The 21,691-nt window shown below is 38.1% G+C and overlaps 5 protein-coding genes across 6 annotated transcripts; 3 read left to right on the plus strand and 2 right to left on the minus strand.

Moving 5' to 3' along the window:
* Positions 1-1,518: 1,518 nt before the first annotated feature.
* trmt10c (tRNA methyltransferase 10C, mitochondrial RNase P subunit) lies at positions 1,519-3,418 on the minus strand. Its single transcript, XM_004067146.4, has 2 exons — positions 3,283-3,418; positions 1,519-3,174 (listed from the first exon to the last, which is right to left on the minus strand). Exon 2 carries the CDS (start codon positions 3,113-3,115, stop codon positions 1,595-1,597), a length of 1,521 nt encoding a protein of 506 aa, XP_004067194.1. The 5' UTR covers positions 3,116-3,174; positions 3,283-3,418; the 3' UTR covers positions 1,519-1,594.
* On the plus strand, positions 3,161-5,392 carry txnl4b (thioredoxin-like 4B). Its single transcript, XM_004067067.5, has 3 exons — positions 3,161-3,611; positions 3,708-3,859; positions 4,995-5,392. Exons 1-3 carry the CDS (start codon positions 3,480-3,482, stop codon positions 5,158-5,160), a joined length of 450 nt encoding a protein of 149 aa, XP_004067115.1. The 5' UTR covers positions 3,161-3,479; the 3' UTR covers positions 5,161-5,392.
* Positions 5,393-6,055: 663 nt separating this feature from the next.
* Positions 6,056-9,825, plus strand: mrpl16 (mitochondrial ribosomal protein L16). Its single transcript, XM_023953395.2, has 6 exons — positions 6,056-6,207; positions 6,524-6,600; positions 7,872-7,943; positions 8,277-8,425; positions 8,686-8,979; positions 9,532-9,825. The coding sequence occupies exons 1-6, from the start codon at positions 6,170-6,172 to the stop codon at positions 9,721-9,723; spliced, it is 822 nt and encodes a 273-aa protein (XP_023809163.2). The 5' UTR covers positions 6,056-6,169; the 3' UTR covers positions 9,724-9,825.
* An 828-nt stretch (positions 9,826-10,653) lies between these two features.
* cenpq (centromere protein Q) lies at positions 10,654-14,658 on the plus strand. Of its 2 annotated transcripts, XM_004067065.5 has the most exons (9): positions 10,656-10,796; positions 10,939-11,024; positions 11,091-11,157; positions 11,251-11,347; positions 11,973-12,041; positions 12,614-12,743; positions 13,063-13,182; positions 13,852-13,926; positions 14,242-14,658. In XM_004067065.5, exons 1-9 carry the CDS (start codon positions 10,736-10,738, stop codon positions 14,404-14,406), a joined length of 870 nt encoding a protein of 289 aa, XP_004067113.2. In that variant the 5' UTR covers positions 10,656-10,735; the 3' UTR covers positions 14,407-14,658. The 2 variants fall into 2 exon arrangements, with proteins under 2 accessions (XP_011488567.2, XP_004067113.2); XM_011490265.4 differs by lacking the exon at positions 11,973-12,041 and having other exon boundaries at positions 10,654-10,796.
* A 2,648-nt stretch (positions 14,659-17,306) lies between these two features.
* LOC105356912 (C3a anaphylatoxin chemotactic receptor) lies at positions 17,307-20,144 on the minus strand. The gene is made up of 3 exons (XM_011490255.4): positions 20,067-20,144; positions 19,370-19,485; positions 17,307-18,662 (listed from the first exon to the last, which is right to left on the minus strand). The coding sequence occupies exons 2-3, from the start codon at positions 19,451-19,453 to the stop codon at positions 17,730-17,732; spliced, it is 1,017 nt and encodes a 338-aa protein (XP_011488557.1). The 5' UTR covers positions 19,454-19,485; positions 20,067-20,144; the 3' UTR covers positions 17,307-17,729.
* Positions 20,145-21,691: the final 1,547 nt, after the last annotated feature.

A 21,691-nucleotide genomic window follows, 5' to 3' on the forward strand; every position in this document is an offset into this window, starting at 1 on the left:
TGGGCAAAGAAGTTGCACGAGGAGTGCTTTGTAGAATTATATAAAAAGATAGCACAGGAGGAGGACATTATAAATATGAATTCCACAAATGATCTTAGAAATATATTTTGAAACATTTTATTTTCAATCATGTCTGGAAAAAACACCAAAACAGTCATGTTCTAATTCCACCTGACATTTCCAGATCATCCTGCTAGACAACTGACTTTGTGGAGTTTAAATTCTATCTTTGCATACCGAATTATCAGCATTTTCCTTACCTCACTCTTCATGTGACATACATTAAAGTTTGATGATGCAAACTAAATCTTTTTTTTAAGAGAGGCACCATGTTGGAATTTAGTTAACACCAGATATTTCTTCATCAATAATATAAACCCAGTTTAACTATGGTAAATCAAAAGAGCATCCCTGCTGTTTTACATAACGTTGAAAAAGGATTGCTTATATCTATCTCTGAAACCTAACATTTTTTAATGTTTGTTGCAGCCAAGAGGATGTTTGAAGTCTTTTGTTGAGAATCAAACTGAATCAAAGGGTGTATTCAGACTGGACACATTTGATCCGCTTATAATCCAGAGCACATTTTCAGTCTGAACAGAACCAAGCAGTTCCTGCTCCGGGACCAGAAACCGCTCGGACCCATCTTTGTGGGTTAGTTTCCAATCGGACTGAGCTTCTGTGCGCTCTGAGATTCCCCAGACTGAATACAACCTGTACTTGGAGCAGAAAATTGAACCAAAACGGCCACCATAGCCAACGTAAACAGGGTAGGACTGAAGCAGCAGATGAGCTGCAGACAAATGTAAAGCAACAGAAAAAGGGTCCAACCGTTTTTATTGTTAAAAAATTTAAGACAGCTGAAAACACCTTCTAGATTCTTTTCAGTGTCTTTTAATGCGGTTTTGTTTTTTTCAACATTTCAGAGCAATGTCATACTTGTAGCCATATGCTTGGAGCTCCTTCCTTCACCTCCTTAACCTGAACTGCAGACAGCCTTACTTACAGACATTATTAAACTTTTTCTTTCTTCACAAACGCTGCAGAGGAAGAATCTGGAATAAAAAAAAGGAGAAAAAGATCTTTGCTAATCAACAAACCCTATTATCTCCCTATTACTTCAGGTTGATTTTTTTTAAAGTCTAATAAATTATTGGACAAGATATTTTGAAAATAACACAATTTTAAAAAATGTCTAATAATATGTTTTTTTATTTTGAAAATGAACATATGATCTTATACTGATACAAAAATAAATAAAAACAATTAGTTGCACTTTCCATTTATCATTTACTTTTTTAGGATCACTCAATCTATGATTGTCAATTGGAAAACATTTTTTTAACGTTACACATGCTGTACAAAGTAATCTTCAGTTGTGCAGATGTTTTTTCATGCATCTTATGTCACTGACACAAACCCCATAAAGATTTTTGAACATTTGTGTACATAAGCTGAAGGTAGTTTCTACTTTTTAAATGAAACCTGTTAGTTTCTCAGCATCAGAACTCCAAAACACCAAATTCCATCTTTTATTTGCCAACATTTTACAAAAACAGGCATTGAAACATTCTTGTTGACCAACATGTTTACATCAATCATCATCCCACCACATCTTGTTTCTATCTGCAGCTTTCCTGTTTTCCAGGTTACTTTTCAGTGATGTCCGTACTCTAGTTCCAGATGTGGATTTTTCTTTAGCACCAACTATTCTGTCTCCACCAGGCTCCCTTTTCGACTGGTCGGGGCTCATAAATGTCCTTTTCTCGTGTGTTTTTTTAAACTTTAGTGGCCTGTCAGCATGCTCTCTCCATCCTTGATTTGTAAAACCTCTGGTTGTCGTATTTGTTCGCAAAGGTTTTGTCTGCTGTTGGTGTAAACCATCGTGCTTTCTCTCAGGCACAAACGTTAAAGCTTCCTCCCATTTCCCAGTCATCTTAATAGAAAGCATGATACGGATCATCTGGTCCAGAGTCAAATTTTTGGCTCCAGTTTCCCAGTGAAGAAACTCATCCAGAGGTAAGCGTGCTGTGGCCAGCTTTAGGCGCTTGGCGTTGGCCAGGGACAGCCCTGGCTGGATGGAACGGTCCACCAAGGCTCCGATGATGTAGATCTTGGAGTGGTCAAAGGAGTGCAGAACGTTAGGGGAGTCTGCAGTGAGATAGACCAGTTGTTCTTTGGGGAACAGTTCCACATAGTGGCGTTCAGTGTTGGTGACGAGCAGGCGATCCCAAACTTCTGCACTGTACCGTTTGATCAACTCCTGGTGGTAAGGTCCGTCTGGCTGCAGGTTGCAGAAGTGGAGGTGAAAAGGGTCGATGGCGCGCCGATTCCACCCTTCCACCTCCAGCAGCTGGGACACAGTGTTCTCGATCTCTCGCCGAGACATGTTGGACTCGTAGCTGAAGTCGAACACAAGTGGTTGGCCAAACAGCATGGCCTGGGCGCTTCGCCAAGCAAACACTCTGTCAAAAGAATGTCCCCAAAACTTGAGGAAAAGCGAGTTTGGGATTTGGTTGTTCTCCTGATCAGACCCTTCCTCTGCACCGCCTCTATTCTCTTTCATTGTTGCTTCTTTTTCTGCTCTCTTCTGTGCCTGCTTTTCTTTGCGGGACAGTTTGTAGCCCTCCCTGATAGCCAGGTACTTTAGGTACTTCTTTCTGGAGGACTTAGTCGTGAGCTCGGACAAGGTTTGAAGCTCGTCTTCGGTCATTTCTTGAGGCACAAGCTTACCTGCTTGTCGCCACATTGACACAAGTTCACGAGTTGCCTCCAGGGAAGAACTGTTCTTACAATCATCTCCATTTTCATCCAGACTCCCATCGTTACTTCCTTCCAAACCATCATCAACTTTTTGCTCCTGGTATTTAGCTTGGGATCTCATGACCACCTTCCATTGGTCCAAATCTAGTGGTTCTGCTTGCTCAGATTTATCTTCTTTGGTTTGGATAAGATCTTTCTCCTTAGGATGTCCCGAACAGAGGCGGCGACAGGATATTAATTGTACTCCATCGCAGGTGAGAGGCAAGAATCTGCGCACTTGACTCCTGGGTGTCCCTACTTGACAGCCAATCCGTAATCCATTACAGCCTTTGCTGAATAAATGTCGAAGCATTTTAAATGAATCACCTCACGTTATCCTTTCTTGAAAGGCACAACCGGAATACATCCACGCTGCATGAAAGGAAATACGGATCAATAGTCTTTAAGTTTCAAAGCTCATTTTTACGTTAATAAGACTTGTAGCATCGTAGAATATCTAAAGAAAATAGAGAATATTACCAATGATGATCCAACGTGTGTCAGTGTACGAGATTTTTCATATCGGGTGGAAGGTCACGTTGTTTCAGGGTGTCGCACTGTAATGTGTCGTATTTGTTTCCAAACGGAAGCTTTTCGGTCCTGAACAACAGTTGATGATGTAATTTCCGCTAACTTTTCGCGACGAAAGTCACGAAGCTAACACATCAGCCCGCAAAATGAGTTTGTTTTTGCCTAAATTAACAACCAAAAAGGACATTGATGATGTTATCAAAGGGGTGGCTGAAAAAGTCGTTGTTCTGCGATTTGGGAGAGACGAAGACTCGGTTTGTTTGCAGCTGGATGAGATTGTAAGCGACAAGAAGTAAAGTTTAAAATGCCGTTTTCGATAAATGTTGTTGTCTGTTCAGTATTGATTTTCTTTTTCTGTCTTGATTTTCTTTTAGTTATCGAAAACTGCTCACGACTTGAGCAACATGGCTTCCATTTATATAATAGATGTAGACAAAGCGCTGATATACACAAGATATTTCGACATTAGTTACATTCCTTCAACTGTTTTCTTTTTCAACGGGCAGCACATGAAAGTTGACTATGGGTGAGTCTACGTTTATCTGCCATTTGATTCTTTTACTTCATTATTTTACTATTTTATTTAGCATTACAAGGGCACTGCAAACAATGCAGCCTTATAATACAGATATTATATATCATTAACCTATTTTTTAAACATTTAACTTTAATTTGTTTTAAATTATTATTATTATTGTTGTTATTATTATTATAAACCGTATCAGTCAGTCCACTTTTTTTTACTGGCCAAAACCCAACAAGAGCCGCAAACCCCCACCTTATTGTTAAGAAAAAAGCACTGTATGTATGTTTTTGTGACCATCAAGCCATTCATTTATAAAACTTAGCTTTTAAATATTTAAAAGAATTAAAGAATAACAGCATTATTGTTATTTTTTTATGCTAAAATGTTTTTATCTTTTTGAATGTAGAAATCCGTACATAAAAGTTCCATTCAAAATAAAATACCCCCTGTGTCAAATAAGGTCTTCCGACTGCAACAGTTTTACTTAAATTAGAAATGTAAGAAAGCCAGGTCAATTATTACATTTTCTATCATTAGGATTTTGGTATGGCTTCATCCTTTCTCTCCTTTACTTCTGAAAATAAACATGACAATATCCTTAAAAAAACTACGCATGTGTAAACCTTTTGAACTTAGCCTCAGTAGCAACAGGACTGTTGTTTAGCAGAAGGTAATAATTTTGGTTTATTTTTTTTTTAAATTATGAACAGCTCTAACAGTATATTAAACCCTTTATCACTATTTTGTTCACTTATTTGAGATCTTTGAACTATGGGGAGTGGAAAAGCACATGAGATCTCTGGATTTTAGTGTATTGTTGCAGTGGTACAAAAACAGTATTTTACCAAAAGAAAATCCCCTTAGTTTATAAATAAAATGACAACATTTAGATAATCTATTACTTGTTCAAAGCTTTTTCTCATTTCTTTTTCCCGAAGTGCCACAAAAGAGGGATTAAAGAGCCTCCGGCTGTAATAATAGCTAAGCAATTACAAGTTTTGATAATGTAGAACACTCAGTTTCAGACTAGTGGTTTTATGAAGTTAAAGATCAGTCAGATCAGGATAATCTTTCACTGTATGTTTAATCAGAGTTACTTTTTGTATGATAAATGTTGACCTGTTTTGTCTTTCAGCTCACCAGATCACACCAAGTTTGTCGGCAGCTTCAAAACCAAGCAGGACTTTAAGGATTTGATTGAGGTCATCTACAGAGGAGCCATGCGAGGAAAAATGATTGTCCGTAGTCCTATTGACCCTCGAAATATCCCAAAATACGACCTCCTCTTTCATGGGATTTAGAGCCATACCTTTGTCAGACTAAGTAATGTTGTAAAGCAGTGAATCACTGACTCGTGAAAACAATAGATGGTTCTGACTGATAGATGTAGGAGTTGCTTTTTCACTTTGTTGTTAGGTCGTGGACACAAATTTTTTTAAAAACTATTTATTTTGAACGTTTCCCATGGAAAACACCTGATTAGACAATTACTTTGGTTTTGTATGAATATTTAATAAAATGTCATGTTTAAAATTGTCTCTCCTTTAAGTTGTTTTTCTTTTTCTGTTATCATTGGCCAGTTTCTGTATTGTTGTTTTTTACTCGATGCATGCTTAGGTGGTGGTCATCCCAGTTGGTGTAACCACCTCATTGTAAAGGTGTGAAATTGAATGAAGGAAATACAATTTCTGCTATTTTATTTTGATTGAATTGAAATATGTTTACAGCCAAAAACAAACTGTCGATGCATGTATGTAATAATTAAATAATGCTTTCTTTTGCTGTGCTACTATAGCATAATGAGGAAATTTTTATTCTAGACTTCAACTTTGGAGGACACTGTCTCATAAAAGGACATCTGTAGGATTATCTAAGATTCTACAAAATTTCACTACATGATCCGTTTCTTGTCAATTTAAAAAGTACATAAATTGTGTGGTTTTTTTTAAAATTTCCTAGTTGTGGAACAATACACCCTCGGATTTGTTGACTACTTTTGTTTTAGTGTGAAAGACTCCTGTTCCCATTATGTCTACATGTCTTCTATTATTTTTATTCTATACAATTTTTTAAGACAAGTCAACAAACGGCAGCTGGAGTGACTGATAAAGCCACTTCAAGACTAGTGAAACATTTAAAGGCAGAAGATGTCATGACTGAACTTCAGGGCAATGTCACCACGACAACCGTCAGTAGACGGCTTACTTGGAGTACAAGAATAAAGTTATTGAGTAACTGAACAAAGACTACAGAAAAAATGGGCCATTTGTCATTCAGATGGGCTATCAATTTTTCACATTTTAACATTAAATGATTCTGAGGACTTTTGGTTTCGCAGGGTTAGACAGGTAAAACCGACGAAGTGTCGGTGACAGTAAATCATTTTTTTTTTTAAATGACAGTAAATGATGTTTTGTCGCCTGCAATCACGTACATGCTTTCCAGGAAGTGGCTGTGACTGCCTCAATGCTGCGTATGCTTTTGTTGTGAATTTCTTTTTATTTTCTACCGGATGTGTTTCTTTTATTAGCGGAAGTTGTGGATCAACACATTTTTTTTGCAGGCGACCTTGCTAAAAGCGTGTTTACAATTACCCTTGTTGTTTTTAATCGTATACGGGCCACATGAGGTAACAGTTCGGGTCTGTTTGTACCCTTTCATCAGCTTGATAATGGTGTCGGTCCTCAAGGCTGCGGTCGGCGGACTGATGGACGTTTGCAGAGCTAACAACCACCTGAGGGGTAATTTATGCTAGCTCGAGTTAGCCTTGCATTTGAATGAGACGACTCCGGTTTAGCCAAAAGCATGTTCTTTATTTATAAACCTGAGCTTTTCCCTACATAGTACATAGTAGTACAAAGTATCCTTTTTATTATATTTTTAATAGTTTGTATAGTTTGATTTAAAACTGTACCCTGCTTTTTTATGGTTGTTGTTAATGACATTGATTTCTCCTGTGTAATAATTCTTAATTAATGAGTTAAGTTTATGTGCTTGAAAATTGTGTTTTTATTTAAATTTCCAAAAGTATGATATTGCCTCTCTTCACCTCTTGATTTATGCTGATGATGCAGTTCTGTTGAGACAAAGTATTGCTGGTCTTCAACAATTGCTTAACATCTGTTCAATTTATGGGCTTGTTAATGACATCACATTTAATGCACATAAAGGTCCTATAATGACAAAAAACTAACAAACAAACAAATTCCCTGATTTCTATCTATCAAATGCTGTGCTCGTGTTTACTAAGATACAGTATCTTGGGCATGGTGCAGAAATCCACAGGCAGCGCCTGCGGTCGTAGGTTTGGCATGTGTACAGAGAGGAGGTCAAGGTGATGTTATTTGAAGCATGTTATACTCCTCTATACCGCTCATCTGTGGGCAAGCTAAAAAAGTGCCAGTATGAGAAAGCTGCAGGTGGCACACTGATGAGTGCTTTTATTGCATGTGAACTGTTTGTGTGTCAGAATGAACACTCTCTGGTCTTGCATGCGCTCACTCATGTTCAGGTTTCTCTGCAGGCTAAAAGCTTCAGAGAAAACGCTCATCTTGGCCTGAAGTAACATTAGATTTAGAGCCACACGCTTTCAGTCAAATTTGTGGAAACACTGGAGGGACTGTCTTTTTATTTGTCTTTGTAACTGATGTTTATTGTGCTTTATGCATAATTAATGTATTTTATATTTTTACTTAAACTATTGTATTCTTAACTTGTGTATTCTTGACATTGTACTTTTTAATGTAGTGGGTTTGTGTACTTCTGTAACATAGAAAGAGGCAAGGCAGTTTCGGAGCAGAGCCTCTGATTTATCAAATATATTTACCGGTATATATAAATATATATATATATATACTTTTAAAGGTGTTCTTTGAATTTTATATCTATGAAATTGAATAAACTCTGTGTCTTATTTTCAATAAATACAAGTGTTTAAATCTGGAAAACGTAATAGAAGTGATGACTTTAAACCTGCAATGTGGTTAAACAAGTCTTATTTTTCTCTCTACAGGTTTCTTGCACAACCACCTAAAACTCTTTGCTGCAGGGATGAAGACGTATGAAATCCCTCCGGATTACAGCAGTAATTATAACTCTTTGCCATTTCTAATATGTTTCCCATTTAATACGTTGCATGAATATGTTTTAGAACCTTTCAATGAAAGTAACAAAAGCACATGTTGGAGTTGGAGAAAAACAGTTAAACCTTGTGCATATATACATCTTAGATTGTACTGCAAAACAAAAAGGTAAACAGGAAATGTATGTTTTTTTGAGAAATATCAGCAGGTGCTTTTGTTTTCCACATTAAGGGCAATTTAAATGGGTAAAAAGAGGAAAACATTTTTGAAATTCCTAATGCTGTGATTCATTTTCATCTTATTGACTGAAATTGTATTTGTTTTCATTCCTGAAGATGTGGTTCTTCCTGCAAAACCCAAACTGAAGTTTCTGAACAAGGTGCCAAACCTAAAGAAGGCCAAGAAAGAGATGAAAAAGCTGCGGGATATCCAAGGTCCAGCGAAGGCGGCCAATGCCTTCACTGTGGGACAGTACGCTATTGTGGTGAGAACATTTAGAAAAAACAAACAAATGGGAACACTAAAAGTCACAGCAGTTTGCATGTAGTTAAATAACATGTAGTTACACGTGCAAATATTTAACACATTTCATAGTGAGGTTTGGCCACCCGCACCTTCTTTTCAATCACTAGCCATCTAACTGGATGTGACACCTGTGTATTTTTTTTGCAAAACTGTTAAGAGTTTTGGACAAAAAGCCTGACATTTCAGAGTGACTTTGCTCACTTTCTTTCTGCTCCTTAGGCGATGGGTGGAGGGTATCTCCATTGGGGTCATTTCGAGATGATGCGTCTCACGATTAATCGCAAAATGGATGCACGGACAACATTTGCCCGCTGGCGCGTCAACGCCCCATATAAACCTGTCACTCGTAAAGGCCTTGGCCAGCGCATGGGTGGAGGCAAAGGAGCGATCGACCACTATGTCACACCAGTCCGCTACGGACGTCTAATAGTGGAGCTGGGAGGAAAGGTGGAGCTGGGGGAGGTGGAGTCGGTTCTCACTGAAGTGGCTAAAAAGCTACCGTTCCCTGCTAAGGTATGATCAAAGACGTGAAGCCACTAGGGGTCAAAAGACAAAGCTGTTTTCTGATCATAAATACATGTGAAATGACACCATCCCTTCTAGTTGGGAGTCTGGTTTGCCCAAATTAAACAAAGACGGAAGAGGGGATTCTATCCATATTATTTTTTCCCTGTTTCACACTTTAAGCTATATTTTTTGTACCTGTAATACATGGAGTTTACTGCATTTACCCCAACCATAATCTTACTTTCAATTGGCAGGGAATTCTGTAAATGGTGCATCTTTGTTTGGTTCTGTTTCCCTTAGCATTAAGCAGGCCAAACTTGTAATTTAGCAGATATGTCCCCTTGGTGCATTCTTGCTGAGCAAATTGGCATCTTTCCCAGGATTCACTTGTTTGGTTCTGTCTTAGACTTGAGGTGAGCTCTGCCAAATGAAGTGAACCAAGAAAATTACTCTGAAGCCCAGTGTGAAAGTTCTTAAACGTTAAAGTATCTAAATCTTTATTAGAGTAAAACTTAAACATTTGTATGTTAAAATGTTTTTTGCTTTTTCTTTTCTCAGGTTATGAGCAGGGAAGACCTCGAAGCTTTGAAAAAGGTCCATGCTGATATGGAGCAGAACAACCAAAATCCATGGACGTTTAAGCAAATTGTACAGGGAAACATGTTAGGCATTAGGAAAGTGCTGAGTCCCTTTGATCTGCACAACCATGGACGTTTTACGGGCAAATTTCATCTCCCGGGCAGAGTGTGACAGACCAGAGGTAGTTTTCCAAGTGCTTTGAAACATTTCTGATAACAAATACATTTTAAAATAAGTGTACATGTTAAATAAAACTATATGTATTGAAAGAAACCATGTTGGGGATTTACTCATGAGTATGTTGCTTGGAATACCAAAACAAAACACATTGATGGTATGGAAACATAGATTTAGCTTTTTGCAATCTGCATTTTTCATGCACAGGAAATTTGTGAGTTTTCAGTTATGCATTTAAAAGAAATTCAGTGATCAGAGATTTCCTTGATTGTGTTGATAAGTGGTTTTTATGGTTCAGTCATTACACAAATGAGTACCGGTTAACCGTTTTTTAATCTGACAACAGCAACCTTTAAAATTGAAGGCACACTTAGACACAGCAAAGCTTCAATTGAAAGGTTTGCTTTGTAAATTCTATTTGACACTACTGGCATAAAATAATCAAGAATTGAACATTTGAATGTTTATATTTCAATGTAAACCAGAGTTCAACACACATTAAGTCATAAATCTGCAAAAAAGAAGTCCATAGTTTAAAGCCCTTTTAAAGACATTTCTATTTAAAAAAGCCTATGACTCCTGATGTTTTTATTTTTTTGCCTAAAGTGCTACTTTTATAGTTTTAAATAGTTTTGTATTAAAATGTGCACATTCTTTTTAATTAAGTTTTATTCATATCTTGTAGCACTTTGAGGTTTCATTTAATGAAAAGTGCATTATAAATAAAATGTATTATTATTATAGTTTAGCAAATTTATTTGGCAACTTCTGTAATGTTTTTTTTTTGTTATTTTTACCTTTCGCTTGTCTTAAAAGGTGCGCTGGACGTGCCTCTGGAGTTTACATTTAATGTTGTAGATGGTACATAAATCTTTGACTATTTAATATGTGCTTATTATTTTTATTATTTTGTAATTTTTATTTGTATTCTAAGAGTTGCATTAATGAAATTGTAGCCTGTCAAGCATAGACCGGGAAAATCTTGTAGTCACTTTACGCATGCGCAATGGGAATAACCGAAACAGCGCGAAACCTAAACAAGTCGGTGGGAACCCTGATATGTTTTGGTTTGTAGGAGTTCGGTTTTTGTCACGCTATTCGCGTTTAGCCTGAATGTTGTTACTTTTTCTCCGCTTTTAAGTTTATATGTTCATTTATTTGGTGTTGACGTTTGTTTACTGCTCTGATAAACGTCGTCTGCTTCATTAGCAAACATGAAGCCTGTGCGAGGCTCAAAACGATCGCCCACTTTAAAGAAGAAACGAGCCGAACCTCGAAAAGTAACCCCGAATCAGGTAAGGCAACGAAAAACACTCCCTACGTTAAGTAAAGTAACGCCACACACGGGTTTCTTTATGTAGGACGAAGAACAAAGTGACGGCAACCAAAACAAACCCGCTCATCAACAAGTGGCTAAAAAAAGGAAAGGTAGGTGGTTTTGTTCACGTGATACATTTTCTGGTATGACGTCATGCTGACATTTTGCTCTTGACCTCCATTATTTAAACGTGACCCCCTCAGGTTCAGTCCGGAAGAAGAAAGGAGTCCCGGACAGCTGGGTGCTGATGCCGAGCTCCTCCATCAGTGCTGTGGAGAACATCCTGGACCTGTCAATACTGTGGGTCTCACTGAACCCGGGCTGACCTTTAAAAGTTCATGTTAGCATCAGGGCAAGTTTAGGGGAAGTATTTAAGCTTAATTTTAGATGGATTTAGGTAAAAAAAAAAAAGCCCAATAAGTTTTTGGGAGTGTCTCTTTCTTCCCACAAAATCAAGGCAATTCATCCTTATGTATAATACATGATATACATTTTTTTAGATCATGTTAACTAAAAATAAAAATAATACATTTCAAAAATGTATTTATTAATGCTTAACACTAACATTTACCTCTCTTGAATCAAACTGAACTCCCTCCCTCCTTCCCTCCATTTTCCTCATCCGCTCTTATCCTGGTCAGTCATCGGTGCTGCTGGAGCCTATCCCAGCTACCATTGGGCGGGGTACACCCAGGACGCTTTGCCACTGCCATCACAGGGCATTCACACAACCCGCTCACATTCACACCCAAAGTCAATGTTAGGGTCACCAATCAAACTATGAAGCATGTTTTTTGACAGTGGGAGGAAGCCGAAGTGCCCGGAAAAAAACGCACACATGCACAAGGAGAACATACAGACTCCACCCTACACCACGGCGCATCATTTAATACATATTAAGGTCTGTCTCTTTGACTTTTGACAGAGCAACTCTTGCTTTAAGAGCTCCAGACAAGAAGGAGAGTCAGACGCATCTGAACACTCTGAAAACCAAGTGAGTCTTTGCATTTCCAGCGGTTAGTTTTGTCCTGCAGTCCACACGTTACATTGCATCCACAAAATATTCAAATCATACTAATCTTTCTACATGATGTGCTTATCAGATGTAGCATTTCAAAAGTTCTCTCTTTTTTTTCTGTGATTAAAGCCACCCATAAAGGTTTAGTCATTTACACTCTGTCAGGTATAGAAGCTGCCAGTCATAACACAAAAAATTCACAAATGATTAAATAAGTGTTATTTAAAAAACCAAACAAATTCACTGTTTGGGAAGGCAAAGCACACTTTCATTCAGTAATTTAAAAAAGTTAATAAAGTTGAAGCGCTGTGATTTAAAGAAGAAAATTTGAAGATGTTAAAGAAATATATAAATATTCTGTTTGTTTCAGTTATTTTCTTTATTTAAACCACAATGTCTTATTGTTCTTAGCCAACTTTACCCATATTCGTGCTTTGAATTCTTGTTTTCCTTACATTAGTGTATCTATTACTACTTGAAATACTAAATTAAGGACAGAATGCGTTTTGTAAAGTGATTGTTTTGCTTATTACCGTTGGTTTCTCCAGGTTTTTATCCGAGTGTGCTCAGCTCAAAGTACCGAAGACGAAGCAGAAACATACGGTGCATTTGTCTCTTCGTCACCAAGAGGAGAGCAAAAAGTCACTGATGGGCCAAAAGACTCTCAGCTTGCTTAAGGTAAAAGAGTCTTCTGAACTTTTTGCATTGATTTTAGTGGTTTAGATAATGATAGGTATCAACAGTACGCGGATTACAGATATGAACGCCGATTATATATCTAATTTATGAAATCGTCTGCCGCATAAATACATGACAAAAATCCTAAAATGCCCTTTTGAACAAAAAAAAAGAGATATTATGAAAAAAAAGGGACTTAGAATTTTGTTTTGCCATAAAGCCCTGGTCCGCCTACAAAGCTGCTGCTGAACACGAGTGTTCATGGGTTGGTGACTTTTTTTGTTTTTTGTAAAGTGTTTTTTTTCTGTCTGAACCCCAGGAAGACTTGAAGAGTGTTGTCAACGCGCTGCAGAAGGTCGAAGAACGGACGGTGTCGCTGGAGCACGCATGCAGTTCCTTAAGAGAAGAGCTGGAAGAGGAAGAAGAGAAAGCCAAAGAGGTTCAAAACATTTCTAAGTCTATCCAAAAACAGAAAATGGATGTAGGACATCTTAGATGACAGAGCTGCTCAGAAACAGTGCAAGTAAAGCAATATTTTTGGATAAGACTTATAAAAGGACTGGGTCTATAAAAACACAAAAAAACAAGACAATGTATTTTAAACACGCCATATCTTGTGAAGCAAAGAGATGTTCTTCTGACGCGATCCAGACACGAAAAGGGCTTCAGTGCATTTCAGACTTGCAGCAGAGCCTTTCAGGCAGGTCAGTCTGGACACGTCTTGTAGTTTCAGCTGAGCATCAGGCAGAGAAGAAGCTTTCAGACGGAGCTTTGTCCTTTCGCTTTTCAGTCAAAAGTTGTTTCAGCAGAAACCACAAACACATCAGGGGAAACATTTTGATTGGTTTTTCAGTTACCTGCAACTGCCAACACAAGAAGATGAACCTGTTTTAACGCCGTGATTAAATGTTGTGGTGTCGTATTTCATCTATTTGAATAGTAAATGTTTCTTTATGTATTATATTGTATATGCATGTGTGTTTTTTACATCATGGCCAGAGGACTACAGATGAACGCTAACCTTTGGATAATTCTGGCTTTTTTTTAGCCATGTTTAAAGAAACTTATTATGATTGTTAAGACTTTTTCCCTTCTTGTGTTCCTGCAGATTTTACAAATAGCAGACCGCTCCGTTCTCAAACTTCCTCCTGTTCCATCAGTCACAGAGGAGGACGCCTTAGAAGTAAGTTTGCATTATTTTGAGTTGACTTCATTGCACAACCGCTGCCATATTAATTCGATATGAAGCTTTTTAGTTATAAAAATGTTCCTTAACAGAACTTCTTTTTTTTTTACCAACTTCACTATGTTGCAACTTCTCTGTAATGTTGTGAAAAACGTTGAAATCACTCTTACGAAATGCAACATATGTGGATCCTCATGTGTGCTTGTTCTTATTGGCCAATTTAAAAAAAAAATCAAACATCTTTGTACATCCTGACAGCACATACCTTTGACACTTCCTGTCTGTTAACACTTTGCATTTTGTCATCCTCAGTCTCGCTTGAGGAAGATCATACCGGCCAACAGTTTGGAGTCCACTGCTCGCAAACTGGGAGCAGTCCTGCAGAAACCTAAAGCCAACCAGGAGGCACAGATGCTGCTCACACAAGCTCAGAAAAGTGCTGAGCTGCTCTTTAACCCTCTGCACAAAGATGGATGAAGTTCGTGCTAAAGAAAAGCCACTAATGCTGAAATGGCTCCTACATTTTTTGCTTAAATAGACAGGATTTCTGTTATCTCTCTGAATGTCTGTGTTTTGCTGTGGCGAATGTTCTTTCAAAACCATTTCCCTTTTCTTTTTTTTTCACTAGAACTCACCACATTATCATTTCCTTTTTGTCCTTTTCTGTTGAATTCCCCTCTGAGAGCTGTAACCAGTCTGCAGTTCAAAATAAAACATACCTTTTGTGCAGTTTGGTGGACCAAAACCCACATTTGCTGGCATGACTTGTAGCTGCAAATATACCAAAAACACTACATTCAATGGCATTTTCTCAAGGTTGCAAATATGTGATGTGAGGTTATATTTCAGAAAATGATTCTGTGAAAGATCAGACGCATCTTGAAAATATTTGTGAGAAAAACAAACTGTTCAGTGTTTAAAGTCTATTAACTGATCCTAAAGTTACAGTTTAACCTCTCCAAAGTGAAGAAAACTGAAATCTGTTGGAGATGAAGGTTTTTGTTCAAAACCACCAGGAGGTAAACTGAAACCCTGCAGCGGGACATTACTTCACTGTCTTTGAATCTGTTTTGGCACCAAAAAAGTCTCTAAAAACATGGACATAATGACAAAAGACAAAACTGTCAGCCACATTATGTGACATGTCCTCTGAGGATTGGGGATCTTGCATACTAGATCCACAAACTCACGTTTTCCTTTGCAATTTCACACATAAGACTTGGAGACTTTTGTTTTTAATTTTTTTCCAATTTCCATCCCAAATTGGTTTTGTTTGGCTGGGAAAACACTTCTCCTATATTTGGGGATTATTATCAACAAAGGTGAAAATTTTTAATTAAAAGCTATGAATTCTTACAGATAATATGAGGAAAAGCCCATTTTTTGTCTAAATAAAGTAAAAAATCACTTAACCAGAGAAAAGTTCCATGATTTTGAGTTATTGAAATTGCAATAAGCAAAAATAGATTTGGATTCTTCCATTGCCATGCCTTAATAGAAAAGCTGCTATTCTGGCTTCTCCTCTTTCACTAATATTTTCAACCTATCCTTACAGCGGTCCACAGTCCCCGCCTGCTTCAAATCCACAACCAAAAAACCTGCTGTCACAATTTCCCTCACCCCAGTTATAATGAAATGTTTTGAGAGGATCGTCTGAGACCATGTCAAAATTAACATCCTGCAAACTTTGACAAACATCAGTTTGCTGACCGGGCAAATGGATCTCCAGAGGACGCCATTTCCACCATACTTCACACAGCCCTGACTCACCTGGAGCAGCCAAACACTTACGTCAGGATGCTCTTTGTGGACTTCAGCAGCGCATTTAACACTGTGATCCCCCACAAACTGATCCACAAACTCTCTTATCTCAGCCTCACATCCACGCTCTGTTCATGGGTTATGGACTTCCTGATGAACAGGCCTCAGAATGTCAGGATGGGGAGCCTGACATCTGACACCATAATCCTGGGCACAGGCACACCACAGGGCTGTGTGCTCAGTCCAGCCCCCTTCACACTTTTCATTCAGGACTGTGCTCCCATCCACTCCTCCAACACTGTAGGGAAATTTGCGGGTGACACTACAGTGGTGGGCCTCACTGATGACAATAAGCAGAACTTGTACAGGAGATCCAACACTTGGAGGAGTGGTGTTCAGCCAATGATCTGGTCCTCAATCCCAGCAAAACCAAGGAGGTCATTGTCAACTTCAGGAGAACGACACAACACCCACTCCACATCAGAGGTGAGGAGGTGGAACAGACCGACTCTCTCAGGTTCCTTGGCGCTTACTTCTCCAAGAACCTGACATGGACACTGAACACCTCCAAACTGGTGAAAAGGGCCCATCAGAAGATGTTCTTCCTGAGGAAGTTGAGGTCTGGCTCTGGAACTTCTCAGTCAGTTCTACAGGAGCACCGTGGACAGCAGGCCTGTACAGTGTGGCACAAAAGAGGAGAGGAGAAACCTGTCCCGGGTGGTGAAGACAGCGCAGAGGATTGTGGGGGCTGAGCTCCCCGACCTGGACGTGGTGTATGAAGAGCGTCTACAGAGAGGAGCACGGGCCATCAGCATGGACAGCAGCCACCCTGGACGTTCCCTGTTTGTGCCGCCACAATCGGGCAAGAGCACCGGGTTTTGAAAACAAGGACATGTAGACTGAGAAGCAGTTTCTTTCCCAGAGCTGTAGTCTCCATCAACCCCCTCTTTCTACTTCCCCCTGACTTAAATCTTATTCATCTCAGACTTCCCTCAGTATAACACACCACTGAATGTGCAATAACACTGTTTATTTATTGTGACATTTAACTTGAAAACTTCTTAACGTACTTTTTGATTTTTTTTTTAATTACCGTCCAGCAAAGGAAAGCTGGACTCCCACACTTCCTTCAAGAGGTCATCCAACAACCTTTGAGAATCATGTCAAGAACCGCTGACTGAAAATCAAAAGGTCTGCCCCATAATTGACTAAAACATGTTTTAAAAGTTCAGCCATTTTCTGCTGACCAATGGAAGAACAGGTTTTTTGGGTTTCAGATGACTTTTACAGTATGGACCTAAATCTATTTTAGATGCTCATAACACCTAAAAATTTTAAGAATAATCATAAAAAAACGTAGAAATATTTATATAGTTGGAAAACTGATTTGTTGTAAATGCCACAATCAGTACTTTATGTGGAATTGACTTTTGAAGTCAGATTTAGAATTTCTGAACACCTTGATAATGAAATCTGTTTTTCAAATATGCACTTGGTTGTTTTTGTGAAGTTACATTTATGAAGATAATACTTTTAGGTTTCCCCCTAAAATGAAATACTGAACCTTATAAAGTTTTATAATTAAATGTGTCCTCCCAAAGAATTATAACAGCACGTTATTTGAAAATCTACTGAGTTTTATTATAAAATGATTCAAACACAGAACATTTTTTTCACATAGAAAATAAATTGGAGAATTTTAGCAAAAAACTGGTAAAACTTTGAAGAATTAACTGAAAAAAAGGACAAACCTTTGGTGATTTTTAAAAAAAAAATGTATAAAATTGCATTTTAATATTAAAAAAACACAATGACAAAAAGGATGCAGAAGAGCAACATATAAAAACCCACACATTCAAAGGAGGAAAGATGTCTGAGGAAATGACTTACAGACTCTTTTTTTGTGAATTTTTAAACAGTTCAAAAAAAAAACAAAAAAGAGGATTTTTTGAATTAAAAATGAACATAAATTGAAAGAGTTTCTTTCTCTGACTTGGATATTACATTCAAAAATCTTAAAGTGCTGCACTGTTTCTGCCCTACACCTGGGAGTTCTTGATAGACTTCCTTCGTATGGACTCAAAGGAGTCATCATTGAAAAATCGCTCTATGGTGGAGACGAGTGAAGCCTTGACGGCGCGGCTCAAGCCCCTGGCAGCGAACACGTACAGCACAGGATTGAGAGCACTTTTGATGTAAACAAAGAACAGGGAAATGTATATGGCCGTATTTACTTTTGTTGACATATGAGTTCCCCTTGTTATGGCGTCAATGAACCGACACACAAAGTACGGCACCCAGCAGGTGATGAAGAGAAACATGGTTATGAAGAGAACGTGGTACATCCTGGTCATCTTGCGTGCCATTGAAGGGGCAGATGAGGAAGGTGTGAGGGGCACCACCCGCTTGATAGTGAGCACAACTGCAAGGTTGCTTCCCAGGAACACCAGCAGGGGTACCAAAAATCCTGCAGTTGTCTCTATAACAAACAGGCCCATGGTGAAATTTCCACTCTCCTTACAATAGAGTGCCCCTTTGTGTTCCTGCAGGTAGGCGAAGTAAAGGTAAGGGGCAGACAAAGCTGTTGCAACGAGCCACAAGAGGCCGCAGGCGACCGGGACCGCCCAGGCGGGCCGTCGTAGTTGGGCCCACACCGGCCTCAGCAGACACAGGGTCCGCTCCAGTGCCACGGCACAGATCAGAAAGGCGGAGGCATACAGTCCCAGGACCCGGAGGAACATGATGATGCGGCAGAAGGTGTAGCCGAACGGCCAGCTGCAGTTGTTGATCAGAAAGCCCAGCATGACAGGGGTCCTGAGGAGCAAGATGATGTCTGCCAGAGCCAGATTCAGTACGTAGACCCGAAAACTGTTGGCAGCACGTGTTTCTTCAGTGCTGCCTCTGCGGACCAGGTGACGATTGCTGCGCAGTCCCAGGGCCCAAAGCACCAGCCCGTTCAGAGGAACCCCAACCTTTTGGTAGAGAACAGATGCACCTTAGCCCAGATTGTCTTCATTAGAATCTTTGCAGTAAATCAAAAATCAAGACTTATTGGCAACAAAGCAATCAAACATTTCAAGAAACAACAGTCGAATCTGCTCTGATTCATCATTGATAAACCCATCTTTATGTTGGGCACAGGCACAGGACATGAAAAAATAGAGAATTTCTATTTTAGGATGAATTTTCTCCACATTAAGATGTTTTTCATTAAGGATTGTTTTTTTTATTGTTCTTTTTTCAAAGAAGTTTAAACGAACACTTTCTTTTCAGCTCAAATTGAATCACCAGCAGTAGGGGAAAAGAGCTTTTCATTTAATTGAACATCCAACTGTCCTTTTATCCAAGAATTCTGTGTTTTTAAACATACATGCCAACAATGAACAAGGGAAAACAAACAGGCTTCCCAAAATGACAAAGTTTAGCTTAACATGCATCTAAAGAGAATCTATCAAACACCTTGGATTTTTAATCCACTAATGCCGATTTAGAAACATTCTTTGTACACCTCAAAGGTAAATTAAGATAAATCCCATATAAAAAATCATGTCAAAGCTGTTTTCATCATTCTAAAACATGCTTGTAATGATTGCTGATCTGTGTTGTATAACACTGTTACCAATCCTGCAGCTTGATTTACTAGAATTACTCTCGAGGTTTCCTGCAGAGAATTTCTTACCAGGAATATTAGCAGAGTAACAACCACTTGAATTCCTCTTTCAGCCTCAGAAGGGCAAGTCACATTTAGCCCTGTTCCATTCATGTCTGCCACTGCAGAGAGTCCGAGCTGAAAAACTAAAGAATACAAAAAACAAACAAACCATGAGTTCCTTTCAGTATTTCCTATGAACATGGTTGCATGTGAGGCCGTTGCATCATAGATGTCCACATCAAAACCCAACATCAAAGCGAAAACTTTATCCTTGCATAAACAATTCTGCTGCACAAAAAAGTGCTTATCATCCTTTAAGATGTCATTTTTTTTGTCATTCCAGTTGAGATGGTACCTGTAACTTTAAGAAACATTTGAGTTAATCATAAACTTGTTGCTATTTCAACATTTTTATTTCCTTATGACAACCGTTCAGTCCAAGCTAGTGCAAGCTGTTAGTAATAGTGATTAAAGGTAAAAGGAATTTGTCTGTTGTTCACTGTTGTGGCCTCAGGGGTTTACCCGGCAACAAGGTGATGTGCAGCTGCACGTTTAGATTCTTGAATGGCCTTTAAAGTACACCAATGTTACAAATGACAGCTGCGGCTAAACATTTCCCCCAATTAACAAGAAAAATCAAATAGTAAGGCGTAGAAGTGTTAAGTTATAAAATGTAAAACACCTTGAGGTAATCAGCCTGCCAGTCACAGAATTTGTTGCTTACCTGCTCTCTCGGTCTTGTGTGGACGAAATGCAGCAACCTGCAATGACAGGGAGCGGCTCTTGAGTGTTTTTTTCAAGTGTTCTGTTGCTCCTTCTTTCACTTACCCCTTCCTGTGTGATTGCAACACACATTTTCACATCTGGGCAGAAATTTCGATATGAAATTTACGCCAAATACCTGCTTGTTAAAGTTGATTGCATTGATTACAGATTTAAATGGGGTTTTTTTGTACCGTTGTGCAGAGTGACACTACATTAAGTGATTGTCTGTTTTCAGTTTTAAAGGAGAAATTTTAAATGTTCACAAGATTTCTAACAAAGCCCTTTCTTTTTTTGTGCAAACAACTTTGAACCTCTGCTTATTTAAATATAACCATAATTTTAAATCTTTTTTTAGGAATATTTTTGACGGATTATTTTGTCATTGCATGTGCAGCTCAGTTTGTGGCTTTCAAAGGAAAAAAAACCCCAAACCATGTCTCTGTCTGTGTTTCCTTCTACACAAATATCAGCTCTTCATAAAATGACTATTCTGTGTGCAGATGTAAAGTTAGCCTTTATTTGTTTTAACTTTTTTTTTAATGAAAAAAGATCTAAAAGGTTTATAAGGGAAAAAATAAAAGTGTTATTTTTGCAGATGTCTTTTTGGCATTTACTCTGAAGAACTCTCATCTTTAAAGAAGATTCTAAGTGAAAAAGGTGGCACAACCATGCTTAAGTTCATCCTGCATTGCATAGTTATGAGCTGTGGTGAAATAACACTATGTTGTTTTTGTTTATGAGGTTGATGTACCTGCACAACTTCATATTTCTGCTGCTGGATGAATCTTTCTCCACCCTCATATCAGCTATTGCTTTTCAGGAAAGAAGCAGCGCAAGCTTTTGAGTTCCTTCTTGTTTTCTGCTCATCTCCTCACTTCCTTTTAGTTTTCAAGGATTAACAATCATAGAAAAATGTGTTTTTTACTAGAGGGTTGAGTTTAACATATTTCCTCCTCTGACGTTTTAAGGATTTTATTCATCTATTTTGAGTGATGTTTTGCACTAAAGGAAAATTTTAAACTAGCTTTTATTTTGACAATTACAATGCAGAATAAGACAATATAACATTGCTTGCATCTAAATGCCTCCAATTGGAAAATGTCATAATCATAATCATAATCTCGTTTTTTTATGGTCACGTGATGTATAGCCTCATCCATCCTAAATCTGATAGAATTTTGAAGTAAAATAAAGTCTTTACCACCAGAGGGCAGTGTTAATAAATTCAAGTAGAAGATAGTCTTTTCCTGCTCTTTTCTGTTCTGTTTTCTTTGCTTTATGTATTTCTGATATTTACACAGTACTATTATTGTTGATTTCTTGAAATAAGGTTTCAATTAAAATGTTAATTCAAGGAAAAAAGTAGAACTGTGAAACAAATTGTGCTACAATTTCACAAGATTTGCTCATTCCAATTGAACTTTCAGCTTTTTAGATCATCCAATACAAAAGATTATATTTTTGTCTCCTTGGTCCAACTTCTCGCTAAATTTGGTGCTTTTATTGCTTTTATTCAACCTTCAGATAAAGAACACAAGAACCTCCCTTTGGTTTATCTGCTTTTTAAATTATTATTTCTTTCTT

This window comes from Oryzias latipes, chromosome 3 (assembly GCF_053564925.1).
Source record: "Oryzias latipes strain Hd-rR chromosome 3, Olatipes_Hd-rR_3.1".
Lineage (NCBI taxonomy): Eukaryota > Metazoa > Chordata > Actinopteri > Beloniformes > Adrianichthyidae > Oryzias > Oryzias latipes.

Excerpts from the sequence above, each read along its gene's own strand:
- trmt10c (XM_004067146.4), bottom strand. The coding sequence starts at position 3,115 with ATGCTTCGACATTTATTCAGCAAAGGCTGTAATGGATTACGGATTGGC.
- txnl4b (XM_004067067.5), top strand. The coding sequence starts at position 3,480 with ATGAGTTTGTTTTTGCCTAAATTAACAACCAAAAAGGACATTGATGAT. Across the intron at positions 3,612-3,707 it reads GTTTGCAGCTGGATGAGATT|TTATCGAAAACTGCTCACGA; the intron begins GTAAGCGACAAG and ends ATTTTCTTTTAG. Across the intron at positions 3,860-4,994 it reads CACATGAAAGTTGACTATGG|CTCACCAGATCACACCAAGT; the intron begins GTGAGTCTACGT and ends TTTGTCTTTCAG.
- mrpl16 (XM_023953395.2), top strand. The coding sequence starts at position 6,170 with ATGATTCTGAGGACTTTTGGTTTCGCAGGGTTAGACAG. Across the intron at positions 6,208-6,523 it reads GGTTTCGCAGGGTTAGACAG|CTTGATAATGGTGTCGGTCC; the intron begins GTAAAACCGACG and ends CCCTTTCATCAG. Across the intron at positions 7,944-8,276 it reads AATCCCTCCGGATTACAGCA|ATGTGGTTCTTCCTGCAAAA; the intron begins GTAATTATAACT and ends TCATTCCTGAAG.
- cenpq (XM_004067065.5), top strand. The coding sequence starts at position 10,736 with ATGGGAATAACCGAAACAGCGCGAAACCTAAACAAGTCGGTGGGAACC. Across the intron at positions 12,042-12,613 it reads CTGAACACTCTGAAAACCAA|GTTTTTATCCGAGTGTGCTC; the intron begins GTGAGTCTTTGC and ends TGGTTTCTCCAG. Across the intron at positions 12,744-13,062 it reads AGACTCTCAGCTTGCTTAAG|GAAGACTTGAAGAGTGTTGT; the intron begins GTAAAAGAGTCT and ends TCTGAACCCCAG.
- LOC105356912 (XM_011490255.4), bottom strand. The coding sequence starts at position 19,453 with ATGAATGGAACAGGGCTAAATGTGACTTGCCCTTCTGAGGCTGAAAGA. Across the intron at positions 18,663-19,369 it reads TTACTCTGCTAATATTCCTG|GTTGGGGTTCCTCTGAACGG; the intron begins GTAAGAAATTCT and ends CTCTACCAAAAG.